Source organism: Opisthocomus hoazin, chromosome 5 (assembly GCF_030867145.1).
Source record: "Opisthocomus hoazin isolate bOpiHoa1 chromosome 5, bOpiHoa1.hap1, whole genome shotgun sequence".
Lineage (NCBI taxonomy): Eukaryota > Metazoa > Chordata > Aves > Opisthocomiformes > Opisthocomidae > Opisthocomus > Opisthocomus hoazin.
Genome location: NC_134418.1, coordinates 81,161,942 through 81,178,910, shown reverse-complemented (window position 1 = coordinate 81,178,910; position 16,969 = coordinate 81,161,942). Strand labels below are relative to the sequence as shown.

The 16,969-nt window shown below is 36.4% G+C and overlaps 1 protein-coding gene across 15 annotated transcripts in view; it reads left to right on the top strand.

Annotated features, from left to right (window-relative positions):
• PCM1 (pericentriolar material 1) overlaps positions 1-16,969 on the top strand; it is a 42,526-nt gene that overhangs the window by 1,679 nt on the left and 23,878 nt on the right. For 10 of the 15 annotated variants that reach the window (XM_075421890.1, XM_075421888.1, XM_075421897.1 and 7 more), the window contains exons 2-15: positions 1,940-2,071; positions 2,675-2,920; positions 4,050-4,322; positions 4,881-5,051; positions 5,227-5,343; positions 8,675-8,852; positions 11,098-11,207; positions 11,632-11,848; positions 13,079-13,277; positions 13,579-13,755; positions 14,490-14,647; positions 14,858-15,072; positions 16,231-16,385; positions 16,467-16,596. In XM_075421890.1, coding sequence (XP_075278005.1) covers positions 1,976-2,071; positions 2,675-2,920; positions 4,050-4,322; positions 4,881-5,051; positions 5,227-5,343; positions 8,675-8,852; positions 11,098-11,207; positions 11,632-11,848; positions 13,079-13,277; positions 13,579-13,755; positions 14,490-14,647; positions 14,858-15,072; positions 16,231-16,385; positions 16,467-16,596 — 2,442 coding nt within the window. In that variant the 5' untranslated portion in view covers positions 1,940-1,975. The remainder of the gene's footprint in view (positions 1-1,939; positions 2,072-2,674; positions 2,921-4,049; positions 4,323-4,880; positions 5,052-5,226; positions 5,344-8,674; positions 8,853-11,097; positions 11,208-11,631; positions 11,849-13,078; positions 13,278-13,578; positions 13,756-14,489; positions 14,648-14,857; positions 15,073-16,230; positions 16,386-16,466; positions 16,597-16,969) is intronic. The other 5 variants (XM_075421902.1, XM_075421896.1, XM_075421903.1 and 2 more) reach the window with 3 other exon arrangements.

Below are 16,969 nucleotides of genomic sequence, written 5' to 3'. Positions count from 1 at the left end.
GCATTTGTTTTGAATGCTTGTCAAATTTACTTCGAGTTAGCAGGAGAGCTTCCCTGTGAGCTTTTATAGGATGCTTATGCTTCTACATGAAAATAAAATGTGACAGGCTGTTGTGTTCTTATTGTCTAAATAAATTTGATGGTTCACCTGGGTGAAAGTTGCACAGGAGGTGTGGTTTTACACTTGATCTGCCTGAGTTTCACTCCTGCTGATGACCCGGCTTTTATTTGCCTTTCTTGAACCTACAGATCGTTCTTCTATAGTCATAAGGTTAGCCAGATCAGGGAGCTTACCCGGGTGAGAACTTGTCTGTCTTTTTTTAAAAATGTTGGATTTGTTTGTTGGCTAGCTAGTTTGTAGATGATACCGTCTGATTGCATGGCCTATTGGACACTTCTGTTGGGATGAAGAAGGGAGTATGAGCAAATGTGCAAGGACAGTAGGACACAGATCTGCCAGTACCCAAAGCAGCAGGTGCTTAATTACACCTGTGTTGTGATTCTGATTGCGAGATGCAGAAGCTGAACTACTCCTAACTGTTAGTGTGACTTGGGTTGGTACGCTGCCAAGTGGAGATGTGGTTATGGTGTAATGATAGATCCCATTTCCATAATGGTATAGTAATAGGCTGTATTTGCATAAAAATACTGCTTTGTGCAAGTGCACCTACTGAGAGGGCTGTACTGTGTGATTTTGGTTGAATACTATACCAAAGCAAGATAGGTGTACTAGTACAGCTTTTAAACTTAGCTCAGGATTATTTTTTTTTTTTTTTCTGGAACTGGTTGTGAAAAAAAAGAAACCTTCTTTGATACTTCTTAATCTTAAGTCTTAGGTGATTTCTTCACATGCACTGTGAAATTTTGGTGTGAAAATTAATAGTAGATATTGTTTAGAAATAGAAATAGTGGAAATTGTTTAGAAATAAATGGTCCTTTTATTTTTTTTTTTCAGTTAAAGATAAAGCTAGGATTATGTCCCAGCATTCCTGTTTAAACTAGCTGGAAAAAATTCTCTGTAAGACTGTTTTTCTTCTACATCTGTAACGGAACTTCATAGCTGTTATAAAGGCAAAGTTTGTAGCTTTGTGCAGTGGCACTGTGCCAGCAGCACTTAGGCTACACAGTTTTCATTGCAGCCAGCGAGTATTTACACTTGCGTGTTCTTCACCTTTTTGAACAGGCTGATCTTAATTTTACTGCTATAAGGGAATACTTTGTTGCTGATCTTTCAGCTTTAACAATTTTGTTATAAATGTGAAAATTAGAAGTGGAAGTGAAAACTTTTAATATATAGGTTGCTTTAAACTGCACAGAATGACACTATTAGAGAGCAGCAAAGCTCTAGGAAACCCAAATTATTTTGTTTCCTTTTGCTAGAAACTATAATGTAAGTGGCACAGCATTCGCTGCTTAAGTAACTTAACCTGTAGTTAAGAAAGTAAAAATTCTTTTATTGATGCCTGTTTTCCATGTATTGTATTAAGTATCCCCTTCAGTGCTCTGTTGTCAACATTTTAATATTGAAATAAATTCAAAAGTTTGACATACCAGGTCTCCAAATTCACTTACTGTATCAAGTAGACATCAGCTTGGACCTGCAAGTGCAGGCTTTATGAATCACAAAGCAATCTTTCCAAGCACTGTAAAGCGTGTTTTAAAGTGAGGAATATTGAGAGCCTCAAAAAAAAAGTTTACTTTCTAAGAGAAGGGATAAAAATACCCAAACCCACAACTACTACTTGTTTAATTTTTAATGTCAGTTTCTGTGTTCCTCTCACTGTTGCATTTTTAGTAACAGCGTTTAGGAAACGAGGGGTTTAGTTTTCTGAAATAGCCTTATGTTTGCATTTTGTAATGAATATGTAGTTATAATATCAGATTATGAATCTTTAGAATATTCTGCATGAACTGATTTTAATACAGCACATGTCTTTCAGCTATTTCTTTCAGATTCTTTTTATTGATTGCTTGTCATGGCAACAGGAGGTGGTCCCTTTGAAGAAGGCATGAATGATCAGGACTTGCCTAGCTGGAGCAATGAGAGCCTTGATGATCGACTGAACAACACGGTATGATTCATCTTATCCCTCAGTTGCTATTTTATGCTGTGTGTGAAGATTACCAGGTAGATTCTGTCTGTGGTAGGTAACAATGCAAAATCCTAAGCCTTGTCAGTACAGCTTTACAGATAAGTATCCACAAAACCAGTAAAAATAATTGAGGTACATGTCAGCAAGCAGTGAGTGTAATTCAGAGGTTGTGAAGTCTGCAGATGTATTTATGAAAAGTGTTTTGGGTAAATAAAGTAGTTAGACGCAAAAGCATTGTAGGTGTCATGAGAGTGAAGACTAGTTTTAAATGTTCCACATTGCTGAAGAGTCTTCAGCAAAGAAGAAAAATTGAAATTTAACTTCATTAGAAAATAATTTAATGCATTGTAGAGTGAAAAGGGTTTAAAATTTCCTGACAAGCTATGTTTAATTTATGCAGTGGAGAAAATTACATTTTGTAGTGTGATGTTTGCACTAGAATACTTAGTGCATATTTTGGTATCACTTTTTATTTTTACTTATAAAATGGAGGTAAACTCTCTTTCACTGAACTAAAATGTTTACTTTTTATCTATGTGGATAAAAAATACATTTTTTTTTCTTCCCTCCTTCCTCTCTAAGGACTGGGGAGGTCAGCAGAAGAAAGCAAACAGATCTTCAGAAAAAAACAAGAAAAAGCTTGGTGGGGAAGCTGAAACGAGGCTTACTAATGATATATCTCCAGAATCCTCACCTGGAATGGGACGACGAAAGACCAGAACTCCTCATAGTTTTCCTCATGCTCGATACGTCACCCAGATGTCTGTTCCAGAGCAGGCTGAACTAGAAAGGCTTAAACAAAGAATAAACTTTGGTGATCTGGATCAGGTTTGTGTGAATACTAGCTCCCACTATAAATGTGACTATAAAATTTATTCGGCTATCTCTTAATGATTTGACAGATGAATAAAGAAAGCTTGCGTAAGTGATAAAGATTTTTAAAAAAGCTTACAGGTGCAGTGGAAGCCAAATCAAAATTCTGGTTCTGAGCTGAAGAGAATTGTGGAAAGTTCAGGACCATGGCTTTGCTATACTTGACAGTGTGCTAGCTGTCTTTTCCTCTCAATCATTAACAGATACCTGTGTCCTCAAATCAGTATTTCTTACTCAGCATACTTGTCTGCAACTTGAACATATCTGTTACCTTATTTTGAAAGTCTGTTCCTGAAGTGCCATTTTGGGGTTCTGAACATTGTTATCCTTGTGGATTAAGCAGAACTGTAGCATTAGAAACTGCTTGCCAGTAGAGTATACGGCAATGTGTAGCGTGAGTTCTTGAGCCATAACTGCTTCTTTGGGAATATGGCACGCTCATCCTTTCCTTGTCCAAAATAATGAAAAGTATAAGGGATTAATTCCTTGGTAACAAGGCATAAATTTGTGCTAACAGTTTCAGAATAGAGGCTTGTTAATCTTTGCCGAAGTTTGTTGTTAACTTGTTTGGGTTGTGAAGGTTCTTTCAAATGTGACTTATTGCTTTGACTTAGAGTATAAAGACTGGGCATAAATTCTTCCCCAAAGGCATGTTACAGCATCAAGCTGCTATTCAGAAAGTTCTAAAGAAAAGCTGAAGTATGAGGTATCATAGTCTGTAAGTGAATATGTTGCTGTTTTATTATTGTTATTCTCTCAAATGTATCTGGAAAAGTAGGATGCCTTTCACTATAGTGAAGGTGGAGGCCACAGCAAGGATGAGGAGCGAAGCTTTGAGGAACTGCAGAACCCTATTGCTTCTCAGCTGTTCTAGAAGGGTGGGCTTGCTTTCTAAAAACTACATGGCAAAAATCACCAGCACTATTTTTAGCTAGCTTTTGGCTAGTCAGTGACTAATAAGCTGACTTTAAAATCAGTCTAATAATACTGGGGAACTGGTAATCCAAGCAGTGAAACTAATTAGTGTTGAGAATGTACTGGAGGAAAAAAATAAAGCAATTGTTTGCTTTTTGTTTGTTTATAGAGGAGCATTGGAAGTGATTCTCAAGGCAGGGCAACGGCTGCTAACAACAAACGTCAACTTAATGAAAACAAAAAGCCATTCAACTTCCTGTCACTGCAGATAAACACTAACAAAAGCAAAGATCCTGCCTCAGGTTCCCAAAAAAAGGAAAGCGGGGTATCAGTGCAATGTAAAGAGTTGTTTGGAGCTGCTCTAAGTAAGGATTTCTTGCAGAATTGTCAAGTCTCTGCGCAAGAAGATGGAAGGGGAGAACCAGCTGTGGATAGCAGCCAGGTATTTACATGGCCTATAAAGGCTACAGAATACTGACTCTTAGAAATGTTTTAATTACCGTGTTACTTTTCAGTGCATCATTCTAAATTTCCAAAAAGTGTAACTGTTAAATCTTTATTGGAAATACTGATCTTCCCACTGTTCTAACAGGCAACTTGAGGAAAATGTGAAACCAAACTTAATCATGTATTGTTCTTTAGAAATCTGCTTATTCGTAACAGAAGCGGTATTAATTTTCATCTTAGAGGTTGGTTCTCTTTTATACAGTTCCAGAAAATACTCTCACAGGTTAATATTATTGTATGTTAATGAGCTCAATTCTGTTGTAGCCTATGTTGACGAGCCCCGTGCTTCAGTCTTGCAACTTCATGCATGCATAAATCTGTCCTTATAAAAGCTGTTGATTTTTAACCACTTGCAGAAATGTGCTTGTAGGATTGAAAGTACTGGTATGTCACCCCTGTAATTACTGCTTTGCTGTTGCTATCACCATGTCTTGTGCATTAAATACGTTAAAGCTGTAGCTGAATGCATTCAGTAACTTCAGTGTCTTTACAGATTGTGAGCAGACTAGTTCAAATTCGCGACTATATTGCTAAGGCCAGCTCCATGCGGGATGATCTTGTAGAGAAAAATGAGAGATCGGCCAATGTTGAGCGTTTATCACACCTTATAGATCATCTTAAAGAGCAGGAGAAATCCTATCTGAAATTTTTGCAAAAGATGCTTGTAAGTTTGAGAACATAATATGTTTGTTTCTGCGCTGTAAGCTTTTTTTAGGAGTTGACCATTGATGTTTTGATGGTGCTACTGGGGGTGTTGGTTTTGATACATAGTACCTTCCATAATTCATTTTTACTGCCCCTGTACTTAGCTTTTGATTTATGCCAATGAAATATTTCAGGCTAGAGAAAATGAGGAGGATGATGTTCGGACTGTAGATTCAGCTGTGGGATCTGGTTCTGTAGGTGAGAGCACATTGCTAAACATTGATGTGCAGTCTGAGGCTTCAGATACCACGGTAAGCTGCCTTTTAGTAATTAAGGTGCTAGAAATGAAGAGCTTGTTTGTTTTGGTTTTGTCGTGATTGTTATGATAGTGTCATCATCTGCAGTTTGATTAAATAGTAAATCCACAAACACTCTGTTCCGGAGGTGTTCATACATGTGTGCATATCTTTTATTTTTATATGGGAAAATTAATGATTCTGTCACAACAACAATAGATCTTGATTAGTTTTTAAAAAATATTTAGTCTTTCTTCAAAGTCAAATGAAGGGTTAAACGTTTACTTTGGCAGGGCATGCACTGGATTGATCTAGGAACGAATAGTTTTCTGTACAATTTTTCTTCTACAAATTTGTTTCTGTTAATGGGGAAAACTTGCTGGTGTTGGATGAAGAGAGAGTTAGGAATGAGTCGTTAGTGGGCCGTTGCGCAAGCATCTTGGTAGTGATATGATAGAACTGTTAACCTAACCCAGAAGTTTCTCTCCTTTTTTGGAGATGAGCACCTTTTAGAAAAAGTGTTCTGAGATTCACAGACAATTTTCCTTTCCATTTATAAAATCTTTTATGTTAATATGGTAAACAATTCTTGTAGTACAACAAAAGCATTTTAATAACAACTGAAGTTTTACACGTTCTAATACTGGGGAAAAGTGTTAGAGACCTGGTACTCTTTTTGCCAGCTAGTACACTGAATGTTCTGCAGGTGAGGAGAATTTACATGCTTGGAAGTAAAACAGCAGTTAAAACATTAAGAATTTTTTGTAATTATTTCTAGCGTTGTAAAAACTGTTTCTATCCCTGTAAGGAAATAAAATGATAGACAAGGACGATCTACTTTTAACTTCAAAAAAAATGCAGAAAAAGTTATTAAGAAGTATGTATGTGAACATGCATTTTTCTTCATCTTTGCAAAATAGGTTTCAGTTTCATGTTTGGCCCTTCATATGTGTCTGATATCTCTTTACATGCAGCTTGAATGTATTAACTGCAGAATAAATACTACTAGTCTTATAAGGTTGATTGCTATATGGAGCCTTATTGTTATAAAAATTCTAAAAATGACTAGAGATGCCTTTGCTCTTCAGTAGATTTTATTTGATATTTTTCTTTATTTGGTAAAATACAAGTGGCTAGGTTTGTAACTTAAAGATGCATATTAAGTTGGAGCACATGTTCAAGATCTAACATACTAAACTATTTAATAAAGGAGGTATCTTTTAGTTTGAGCGTTCGGCCCCGCATTGAGGACAAACTAGGGAATTCAGCTTCACAAGAACAGGTTACAGACATTGATGTAACAGCAAGGCCTAAAGGGAAAAGTGACAGAGCTGCTCTGAATGACAGGGAAATCTGGCTTTGTAGAATTAATAGCCAAGAACATGGATTGCCTTCAAAGGTACACTTCAGAATACTATTTTAGCCTCAAATAGGGTTTATATGTGCTGATCTTTTAATATTGTTTTTTCTCTTGTTAGCCACTTCAAATGTATTTGTTACTTACAGTGAATGTTCCCCTTTGGCCTGCTTATTTGTATCCAGCTGTCTTTTCATTGAATGAATGTTCTTTGCCTAGAGTTGTTTTATTTTTTTCTTTAAATAGAGATGTTTGACAACTTTCTCTTCTGAAGCGTCAACATTGACAGAGAAAGTGTGAGGTGTAGTTTTTGTACAGCAGGTGCTCTGATTTTATGTAGATGATCCTTCCAGTTTTGCTGTTCTCTTTCTGGGAAAACTTATTGTAAATGTGACTTTCAGACACTTGTCATGTTTACACCAATAGTCTGCTAATGCAAATTTAAGCTAATACCATAGAGAGAACATAAATTGGGAAATAGTAGCCTTAATTTGTTCCACAAATGTTTTCGTATAGTTGTTTATATAAATATTTGGTTGGAAGGGGGAAGACTAAGGGGCTCGGAGTCTGAAGCTTCTGTTGTTACCTGTTACTAGCTTTTCTATGGCTTTGTCTCATAAAAAAAAAAAAAAGAAAAAGGTTTAAGTGTTTTTTTTTTTTCCATAAAATAAAGGTATTAAATGTTTTGTGAAGCTTATTAGTCTAAATGTAGAACTAAGCTTGAAAAATATGTTATGTGATTTTAACGAACTCAAGCAAACATGGTACTTTAGGTAAAGCTTGAATTATTTAGTAGATGAGTGAGACTGAGACAGATCCCCTTTTCCCCTTCCTTCGCCTCGTTCCTTCCTGTGTTGATTTCATTGTGTACTCTACTCTGCTTTTGATAAATCAGATGAAAGTTTAGCAGGAATGATCAGTTGCAGTGCATGTTTTAGTGATGCTTTGAGAAGTTTAGAATTCTGGAGGCGTTCTCCTTTCTCTGCTGGAAAGTTGGGCATTCCCTGGGACTCGGAACTAGTTAATAAGATTCCTGCTTTTATTCTGACTTTTGGTGCAGTATTTTTAGACTGAGAGAATTTTGTACTTCAGGAACTTAGCACTATTTGGAGAGAGGATGATGCTTTTAAGTTATTAATGTTCTTTTTAAATACTTGTCAACTCCTAACAAAAAAGAGGCAAACATTTCCAGGATTTCATCTGCATAGTGCGATAGTCCAACTTCAAACAGGATCAGGATCTTAACTGCGGATGTCTCATTAAAATACTTAATTTGCTGAGAGTCCTGGAATAAAAGTTTTGAGGCAAATCTCTAGCTTTCAGTTAGGATGGGATGAGGAAAAGAATGTAGTTTTAATATATTTTAACTGCTCAACATGCTTTCATTCCTACAGATCTGTTTCAATGTGTTTGAAAATATGGAATAGAGGGGTTTCCGTGCATGTTTTTGTTTTGAAATTGATTTACATAAGTCAGGTCTATTCTGGCATCAACGGCATAAATATAGCATAGAAAGCTAAACACACTATAGGTTAGAGAAGAATAACTACTCAGAATGTTCTGCTGAAAATTTCGAGGTTTTAGGCCAGTAAATTAATCTAGATCTTGTATTATATGTAGCTTTGTGATACTTGTCTTGCTTAGCTTTACGAGTCTTATAGCTTAGTGCCCTCTTTCATGATTAAAAAGACAGAGGGATGCTCGAGTTAGTCTTTAGGACATGTTAGGGTAGTTGATTGAATTTCTAAAGAAAACTTAGCGCCCGGAAGTGGTAAGTATGTCTTGGTGGTACAGGCTTCTCCCTATGGGATCTCCAAAATTTTTAGACTGACAAGAGCTACCAGAAAGGTGAAGCCATTTCATTTTCACCTTTTTTACACTAACCAGGCTGTTTGAGTCTATTAAAGTTCTGCTTTTTTGACACTTCTGTCACTAGTACTCAACAAATAAATTGTTGTGATTATGGTAATCTTCTGCCATATCTTGCAGGCCAGAGATCCTCAACAGGAAGCTAAAGAGGAGTTGGAGAACTTGAAGAAGCAGCATGATTTGTTGAAAAGGATGCTACAACAGCAGGAGCAATTGAAAGCTCTTCAAGGAAGACAGGCAGCTCTTCTTGCTTTGCAGCATAAAGCAGAGCAAGCAATTGCTGTCATGGATGATTCTGGTATGTGGAATGACAGTGTCTTTGGTAGCATGTTAGCATGCTGACTGAATGATTAACGCTGGAATTGTGGAATACACATAAAAAAATCTTTTTTTATAATGCACTTTTAAAAAATTTTACTGCAAGGCTTCTGTTTCTGAAGAGTACAGTGTAACATTGTAAAATGGCTTCTCAGTTAAAAACCACACAGCAGATTTCTATGGTTTACTTGTAAAATCCTAAAAGTGTGGGGTTTTCTTGTACGAATTGGTCTACCACATCAGAGTATGAGTCTGCCTCTCATCTCCATCATTGCACCAGGCCCTTGTGGAAAGAATCAGAGCATGGCATACAGACTATTCTCTCCCAGGCCTATGAGGAAAGAATCTGTGTAGCACACAGAGTGTTCTCTCCCATTTTGCATCCTCCTGGCTATAGGCTAATGATCTATCCAATAGGGGGTTGCTATAACACTTGCATAAGTAAATATAAAATAAGAACTCTGAAATTCTATGGCATGTAAACTGGGAGCATGGTTCTGATAGTAGAGCACCACCATTATGTTATAACCTTCAGTTTAAAAACATTCTTCTAATTCATTTTCATATATTCCCAACTTTTCAGGAATTATCTTTGAGACAGAGACTTCTTTTTGATGTCTGCTTAAAGGTTGTCCACAGAGTTGTTTTCTCAAGAGTTCAATCTTAGAAGAGAGACAGTTGTCCTTGATTTCTCGACTGTTGACATGTGAATTATCTTTTGTTGGAAACTCATCCTGCCTGTCCCCCCCTCCCTAAATCCTGTTTTCTTTGGAAATGGGGTGCAGTTATGTGTGCAGTCGTAGGGAATGACATTTTTGCACTGAGCAAGTTCAAATTCAGTCTGTGTTACTGTTCCATGACTCTTCCCCATAAGAGTTGCTGTTAGGCTTGATTAGAGGGTGTATGAGATAGCAGTTCTTAGTACAGTTAGTTTTCGTATTTAAAAGAGCTTAATTTGTAGAAATATGAGCATTGGATTCTCCATATTACAAAAAGTCTCTCTTTAAGGTTCCTTGTTCTGATGAGCTCCTCTTTCTGCTTTTTCTCCTGTCCTTGATTTAATAGACTATAGGGAAGAAGGTGGAACTAGTTAAGAAAACTCCAGATTTTAGTGTAGGAAGAGAAGCAGAGAAGTTGGTAGGTAGAAAGCTTTTAGAAAGCTGCCACAGGAGCAAGAGAAGCAAGTGGCTTCAAAAGGTGTTTCCTTGTTTCTTAAACGGTTTTCAGTAATTGCTTTTCTCCTATCTGCTCAGCAGAAGTAGGCCTGTGATGGAATCTGCGCTCTCTTCTTTCCTCAGATACACAAAATTCCATCTTGATGAGGAGTGGGTAGATGAAGTGGGTAGAAAATAGAATTACTTATGACAAATTAGAATTTCATTTTTTAAAATTCTTTGGTGTTGTTTTTGCTTGTTTCACATTTCCACTTATGTCACTCTTAAGTTTCTTACTGCTCTTTGTGTTGACTTACTTAAAGATGTGCCAGAACTGTAGGCTGGGAAATGTAAGGATTCAAATTCAATATAGGGCAAAATAAATGTTTTTAAATCTGAAAATAGTAAACTTTTATTGTGCAGGTAACAAAGTTATGATCTATGAGGAAAATAAATAATATTTTGCTTGATTTCTCTTATGAAGTATTGGTTCATTTTGGGGGAGAAAGAAAGAGTTATTTGGATCTCTCAACTGCCAATTCCATATCGTAGCTTTCTTTTTAATGTATTCCTCTCATAAAGCGTTTTGAAGGACAGACCCCCAAGACTCTTTTTGCAGCTGTAAAGATTACAGCTTATACCAAGATGAAAGCTTAGTATCCTGTTAATTTATTATTTCAAGGAAGTAAAATTACATGAACTGTTCTTAGTTTGGCTATACTAATTAATAACAATTGTTTCTAACAAGCAAAATGTTTCCATCAACCCTAGACAATTTGGTCATTTTCATTTTGCTCTGAGCTTTTTAGCAAAACACTGAACAGACTTATCAAGTCCTTTTGTATGGTTCTTCACAAAGGAGCTGTGAGTTGGCTTGTTAGTATTTCTGTAATGGAAATAATCTTTCAAGTGTAAAGTTGGTGGGAAGGACACAACGTTAAAAATAATTGCTGTATTTTAAGAGGTGCAGTATATTGGTGTTCTTGTTAAACCAAACATTTTCATCAAATAGCCTTTATTTCATCACTAGAGAAAAAGTATTTACATTTTTTCTTCCTTCTGCATGCCCAGTTGTAACAGAGACTACAGGTAGTGTTTCAGGAGTAAGCCTTACTTCAGAACTGAATGAAGAATTGAATGACTTAATTCAGCGCTTTCACAACCAGCTTCATGATTCTCAGGTCAGTCCTGGACTGCACTGTATAAATTTTGCCATTGTCTGTGTTTCTTGTTCTTTTGAACAGTGTAGTTAAATGCTTGCCTTGCTTATTTGTGTGCATTTGCTAGTGGAGTAATTAGGGTTCCCCCAAACTTGAAAGCTCAGCGTCTTTGTGCTCTTAAGAGTTATTAGCTGACTGATCTATACTTTCTTGTCTCAGTTTTCCATGAAAGTCCAGATAAGTAGTTTCTATGTTGTAGTGTAATTATATATGAACTCAGTATATAATTGGGATATCATGAGAGAGTTTTCAGTATTGGTTTCCCTTTATAACGTTCTTTGTTCTGGTGTTGAGCCTAGCAAACCTGTAAGAGGGCTTTTTGTTTCTTACGATTTCTTTGGATTTTTTCTTAGTACTCTGAATAAAATGAAATTACTCTTTTTAGACACAGTCTGTGCCAGACAATAGAAGGCAAGCGGAAAGTCTCTCACTTACCAGAGAGATTTCGCAAAGCAGAAACTCTTCCATGTCCGAACACCTGTCAGATGAGAAGGCGCAGCTTTTTAACAAGATGCGAATGTTGCAGGGTAAAAAGCAAAAAATGGACAAACTGTTAGGAGAACTGCATACGCTTCGTGACCAACACCTAAATAACTCGTCCTGTAAGTAAATATAGACAGAATTGGAACTTTTCAAGAATACAACTTTTTTAACATGCATGTTTGTAACACGGTCTTTCAACTTGCAACTAGTTAATGAAATGCAGGTGATAAAGCTGTGCTGGGGCAATATTGTGTAAATGTTTTTTAATGCTGTATAAGTTTCTGGCTTAATGGAGAGCTGTACAAGTAATGATGAGTGTTTTTGCAAGTAGCACTCTGGTTTATAATATTTTCAAAGTTGACTAATGTGAGGATGTGATGACGGGATATTTTTCTTCAAGGCTTGTCTGTGACACATCTGACTTGTTTGTACCATATGAATTTCAACTTCCTGTATTTTTATTACAGTACATCTGAATTTATGTACTCAGCACTTCAGATGTTAGTAGCTCTGTGGTGTTACGGGGTTTGCTTGTCCACTGTCAAAAGACTTTGTCATGCACCAGTTGCAGGGACTTTGATGATAGGCCATACCAGTGGAACTTAACTGTCTGAATGGTCTAGTGTTTTGGCCTGTTCCTCAGACAGCTTTTTCTTCTCCCTAAAGTCTTGATGTGGGCCTACTTGCTGCTCTCGCTGTCTATTTTTAGAAACAGCTTTGTACTGTTGAAGTTTGTTCTATAGCTGAAAACTTCTGAGGGGTGATCACAGCATATTCTGGTTAACATGAAGAAATGAGGCACTTGATGCGTGCTCCTGGAGAAGGCCAGACTGATTTAATAGTTATCCCCATCTTTCTGTATGTACTTCATGCATATAATATGAACATATTTGGATATGATTTCATGTAGCTGGAAAAAGCAAACATGAAATCTCAAATCTACGTTCTACAGCATATGGAGGCAAGAGCTTAGCAGAGGAAAAAATTGATATGATGTTTTTTTCTCATGTTGAAATGTTAAATGTCAAAAAAACCCAATTCAGCCATAAATAAACTCTTGGAAGAACTCTGTGTGCAGATTCACAGCATGAAACCTTGCATTTCTGAAGTTCGATAAAGCTAAAAGGAACTGACTGAAGTCTTGTTTACAAAAGCTACTTATTACTCTTGCCTATTGACATTGCATAGCATGAAACTTAAGACAAAAGCTTTTATTCTTCTAAGAGAGGAAGTTATTAATTGCTATTTGAATTGTTGGTAATATTTTTTGTAGTTAAATTTTAATACAATTCAGTGAAGTGAGTTCCTTTTTGAAAATTGTTCTTATGAGCTGTATTTCTTTTCTGTAGTTTTTCCTGCTTCAGGTTCTCCTCAAAGGAGCATTGATCAAAGAAGTACAACTTCAGCTGCTTCTGGTCCTGTAGGCATAGTAACTGTTGTCAATGGCGAATCAAATAGCATGGCGTCTGCTCCCTATCCTCCTGATTCCCTGGTTTCTCAGAATGAGAGTGAAGAGGATGACAACCTAAATCCGACAGAAAAGCTTCAGTAAAAGTTCTTTAATTTTTTTTTTCATAAGGTGCTTTAGGGATTTTGAGTGTTACTGTTTTAATAATGTATGTGTTAAGAAACGATTTTTCATATTTTAATCTACTTAATTTAGTATTATAGACCATTTATTAATGGTCTAAGACAGTAAATGAGTTCAGAGCTTCAAGAATAAGGTTCTTACAGCTAGGAAAATGGCACTAAACTTTAAGAACTATAGATGACATACGTACTTTTCACCTCTGCGTAGGTTTGATTAATATGACAGAACACCTCGCATATTCTTTTTGTCTCTCTGCAGGAAGTTAAATGAAGTTCGCAAGAGGCTGAATGAGTTACGCGAGTTAGTTCACTACTATGAGCAAACATCTGATATGATGACAGATGCTGTGAATGAAAATACGAAGGAAGAGGAAGAAACAGAAGAATCAGAAAGTGATTCTGAACATGAGGATCCACAGCCTGTTACAAATATTAGGTTGTCATATTTTTTGTCATCCTAAATCTTTGTTAGCTATTTTGTTACAGGTTTCCTGAAACAATACATTATTTCAGTCAACCAGAAGCAACTTAATTCTGTGATTGCATTAACCTTCCAAAGTTTTTAATTTTAAGTAGATTTCTTATGCAGATAATTGATAATAATCTTGTGCTTGGTAACTTATTTATATGGCAAATGTAGAATAGATTAGACATTTAGAAAATGACTATAAAAGACTTCAAAGTCTGTAATTCCTGGGGGTTTAAGCACTGAATGATGTGTATGGAATTCCACTAGAAGGTTAACAGGCCTAGACTAGAGAACTGGAATAAAATAAATCTGGAGTTTAGAAAGGCATTTAGAGCTATAGTCTAACAGGGGAACCGTGTGCATCAAGGATCTTCACTGTGCAGAAGTGAATACTTATTTAGCTATGAATCATGTAAACCTTTTATAATATAGACATATACCTTGAAAGCCTCTTGTATTGTTGTAGATCTAGAAGGGGATAATTCATAGCTGCTTTTTTGTGTAAAAAAAAGTCTAAACTGTTGGAGAGACAGATATTGAGAAATTCCAAATGTTTGGACTGATTTTATATGGGGTTGATTTTTCTTTTTTAAAAGGTCAGGAAATGTTCCTGTAAAAAGCTAGTTAATAAAATGGCTGAAGTAAAATTCCATCTATATCAGTTCTTAAAAAGTTAATAGAAGTAATGTATTTCACTCTAGAAACCCTCAAGGAATCAGTAGTTGGAGTGAAATCAATAGCAACTCCAATGTGCAGTGTGGGACTAATAACAGAGATGGAAGACATCTTAACACAGACTGTGAAATAAATAACCGATCTGCTGCTAATATAAGGACTCTAAAAATGTCTTCTACTCTAGGTATGTTCTAAGGTCTTCTAATAATTTTGAGTCTTAGTGTAAATAATTCTGATAGCGGCACAGAATTTGGGAGAACTGTGTTTAAGCAAAATGCTCGAGAGTCTAATGATTAAGCTGATATTTTTCTTATGTCCAGCAATTACGGTGGACTTCAGAAGTTCACAGATGTGTCATTGGTACTGTTTTGTTTCCTCCTCTCCCCGACTCCAGACTGTCATAATAGGGAGGACGACAAAGATACCGACCTACCCCAAGGTGAAGATGATGAAGTGGAAGAAGACAGAGTTAGTGAAGATTCTGTATCTAGTCACAGAAGCAGCCTGGGTGATGTTGCTGGAGATGCTGAGTTTGAGCAGAAGATCAATAGGCTTATAGCTGCAAAACAGAAACTTAGACAGTTACAAAACCTTGCTGCTATGGTGCAGGTATTCTATGAATGTGCATCTGTGCACAAAAATATAGCATTCGTTATTGGTTTTTATCATCACTAGAGAGATGTTAACTGTACAGTGGTATAAATCAGAATTAGAGATGGTGAGGGCAGCTTCCTCAATAAATAACCTAATTACTGTCATGTCTTCAATCTTTCCTTCATATTTGCAAGGCTTGTATCTGTATGTACTCAGTAATCATAGAAACATAGAATGGTTTGGGTTGGAAAGGACCTGAAGGATCATCTCGTTCCAACCCCCCTGCCATGGGCGAGGACACCTTCCACCAGACCAGGTTGTTCAGAGCTCCATCCAGCCTGGCCTTGAACACTGCCAGGGAGGGGACAGCCACAGCTGCTCTGGGCAACTGTGCCAGTGTTTCACCACCCTCATGGTGAAGAATTTCTTCCAAATATCGAATCTAAATCTGCCCTATTTTAGTTTGTAATGGTACTGTAGGTCTGTGTAGCTGTGTCATACTTGGTCACTGATGATGATCTTTCCTGTTCCCCAAGGTCTGTATTAAGAACGATCATGTTGGAAAACAAAAGAAGCAATGGCTACAGCTTTAATATTTTCAATTTAAGCTGAGAACTGAATATACAAAAATTATGAAAACAGGAAAAGCGGAATAGACAACCATGCAGAAGAGTGTTTCTAAAATATTTTAAAACAAACTTTCAGTTTTGTTTCTAAAAAGTTTTGTAGTTTTGTTTTTCTTTTAAGCTGTTAACAGTAATATTTAACTTCATGGCTACAGTAATTAAGCAGTCTTGTTCACCTCAGTCTCCTTCTGTTCCTCTTTTCACTTCCCCCTTTGTTTCTTGACATGCCTGTGTGTTTCTGTCTGCTCAGTTGTAGGCATAAAATACAATTCAAGTTGTTTATGCTTCCAGAATGAGGCACGTTCTTTTGCATTTGTAGTGGAAGTTTCCATAGTGTGAGGTTTATAAATGTAATACTCTCTCGTGAACTTAATATATCTTAGAGATGTGATGCCATGAAGATGATGATTTCTCGGTTTATGATCTGAACTAAAGATAAAGCTATTCGGACTGTTTAGTTTTGAAAAATTAGTTAGACAGACTAAACTTGTTACGTTTTGTGTAACAACTTGAAAATAGTCTAACTGCCTTTCTGACATCCTTTCAGGATGATGATCCAGAACCTCAAGCAACAATTGCAAATGCATCCAATATTGATGACTTGTTTTTGGGCGAGATGGAAGAGACAAAGCAACAACCAAACAATGTCCGAGCTAGTGCTAACAAGTTACAAAAAGATGTAGGACTAAATGAAAAAGCAAGGTATGCCTTTGTTAAAGGATAGCAGAATCATGCTTTAGGCAACTTCTTGCTAAGTGATATGCGTATAACTTGTTTACACAGAGAGAAGTTTTATGAAGCTAAACTTCAGCAGCAGCAGCAGGAGCTCAAGCAGTTACAAGAAGAAAGAAAAAAACTGATTGAAATTCAAGAAAAAATTCAAGTGTTACAGAAAGCTTGTCCTGACCTTCAAGTAGGTAGAATGTATTTCTTTGCTTCTTTTAAGCTGTTGAGCCACAAAACATAAAATACCTTTCACACCATTTTTTCACTATAAAAATTGGAAAAAGACTTTAAATTCATAATACTTGTATACTGTAAGCAGCTGGACTTTGTAGAGGAGAGCTCTGGTTATCTCATTCCACTGTAAGTTCTTGCTCAGTGATTGCTGTATGAAGCTCTAGTCATCACCGTAGTTTGTCCTCAAAAAACTTGATTTAAAGGCTTCAAAGTTAGAGAACCTTCTACCTTATTTTTAAAATTGAAATTTATCTGTTCTTACCTGCCAGTCACTGCATCTTCACTCCTCTTTGTAGTCATTTGTAGGGTCTGGTATTTTGAAATAA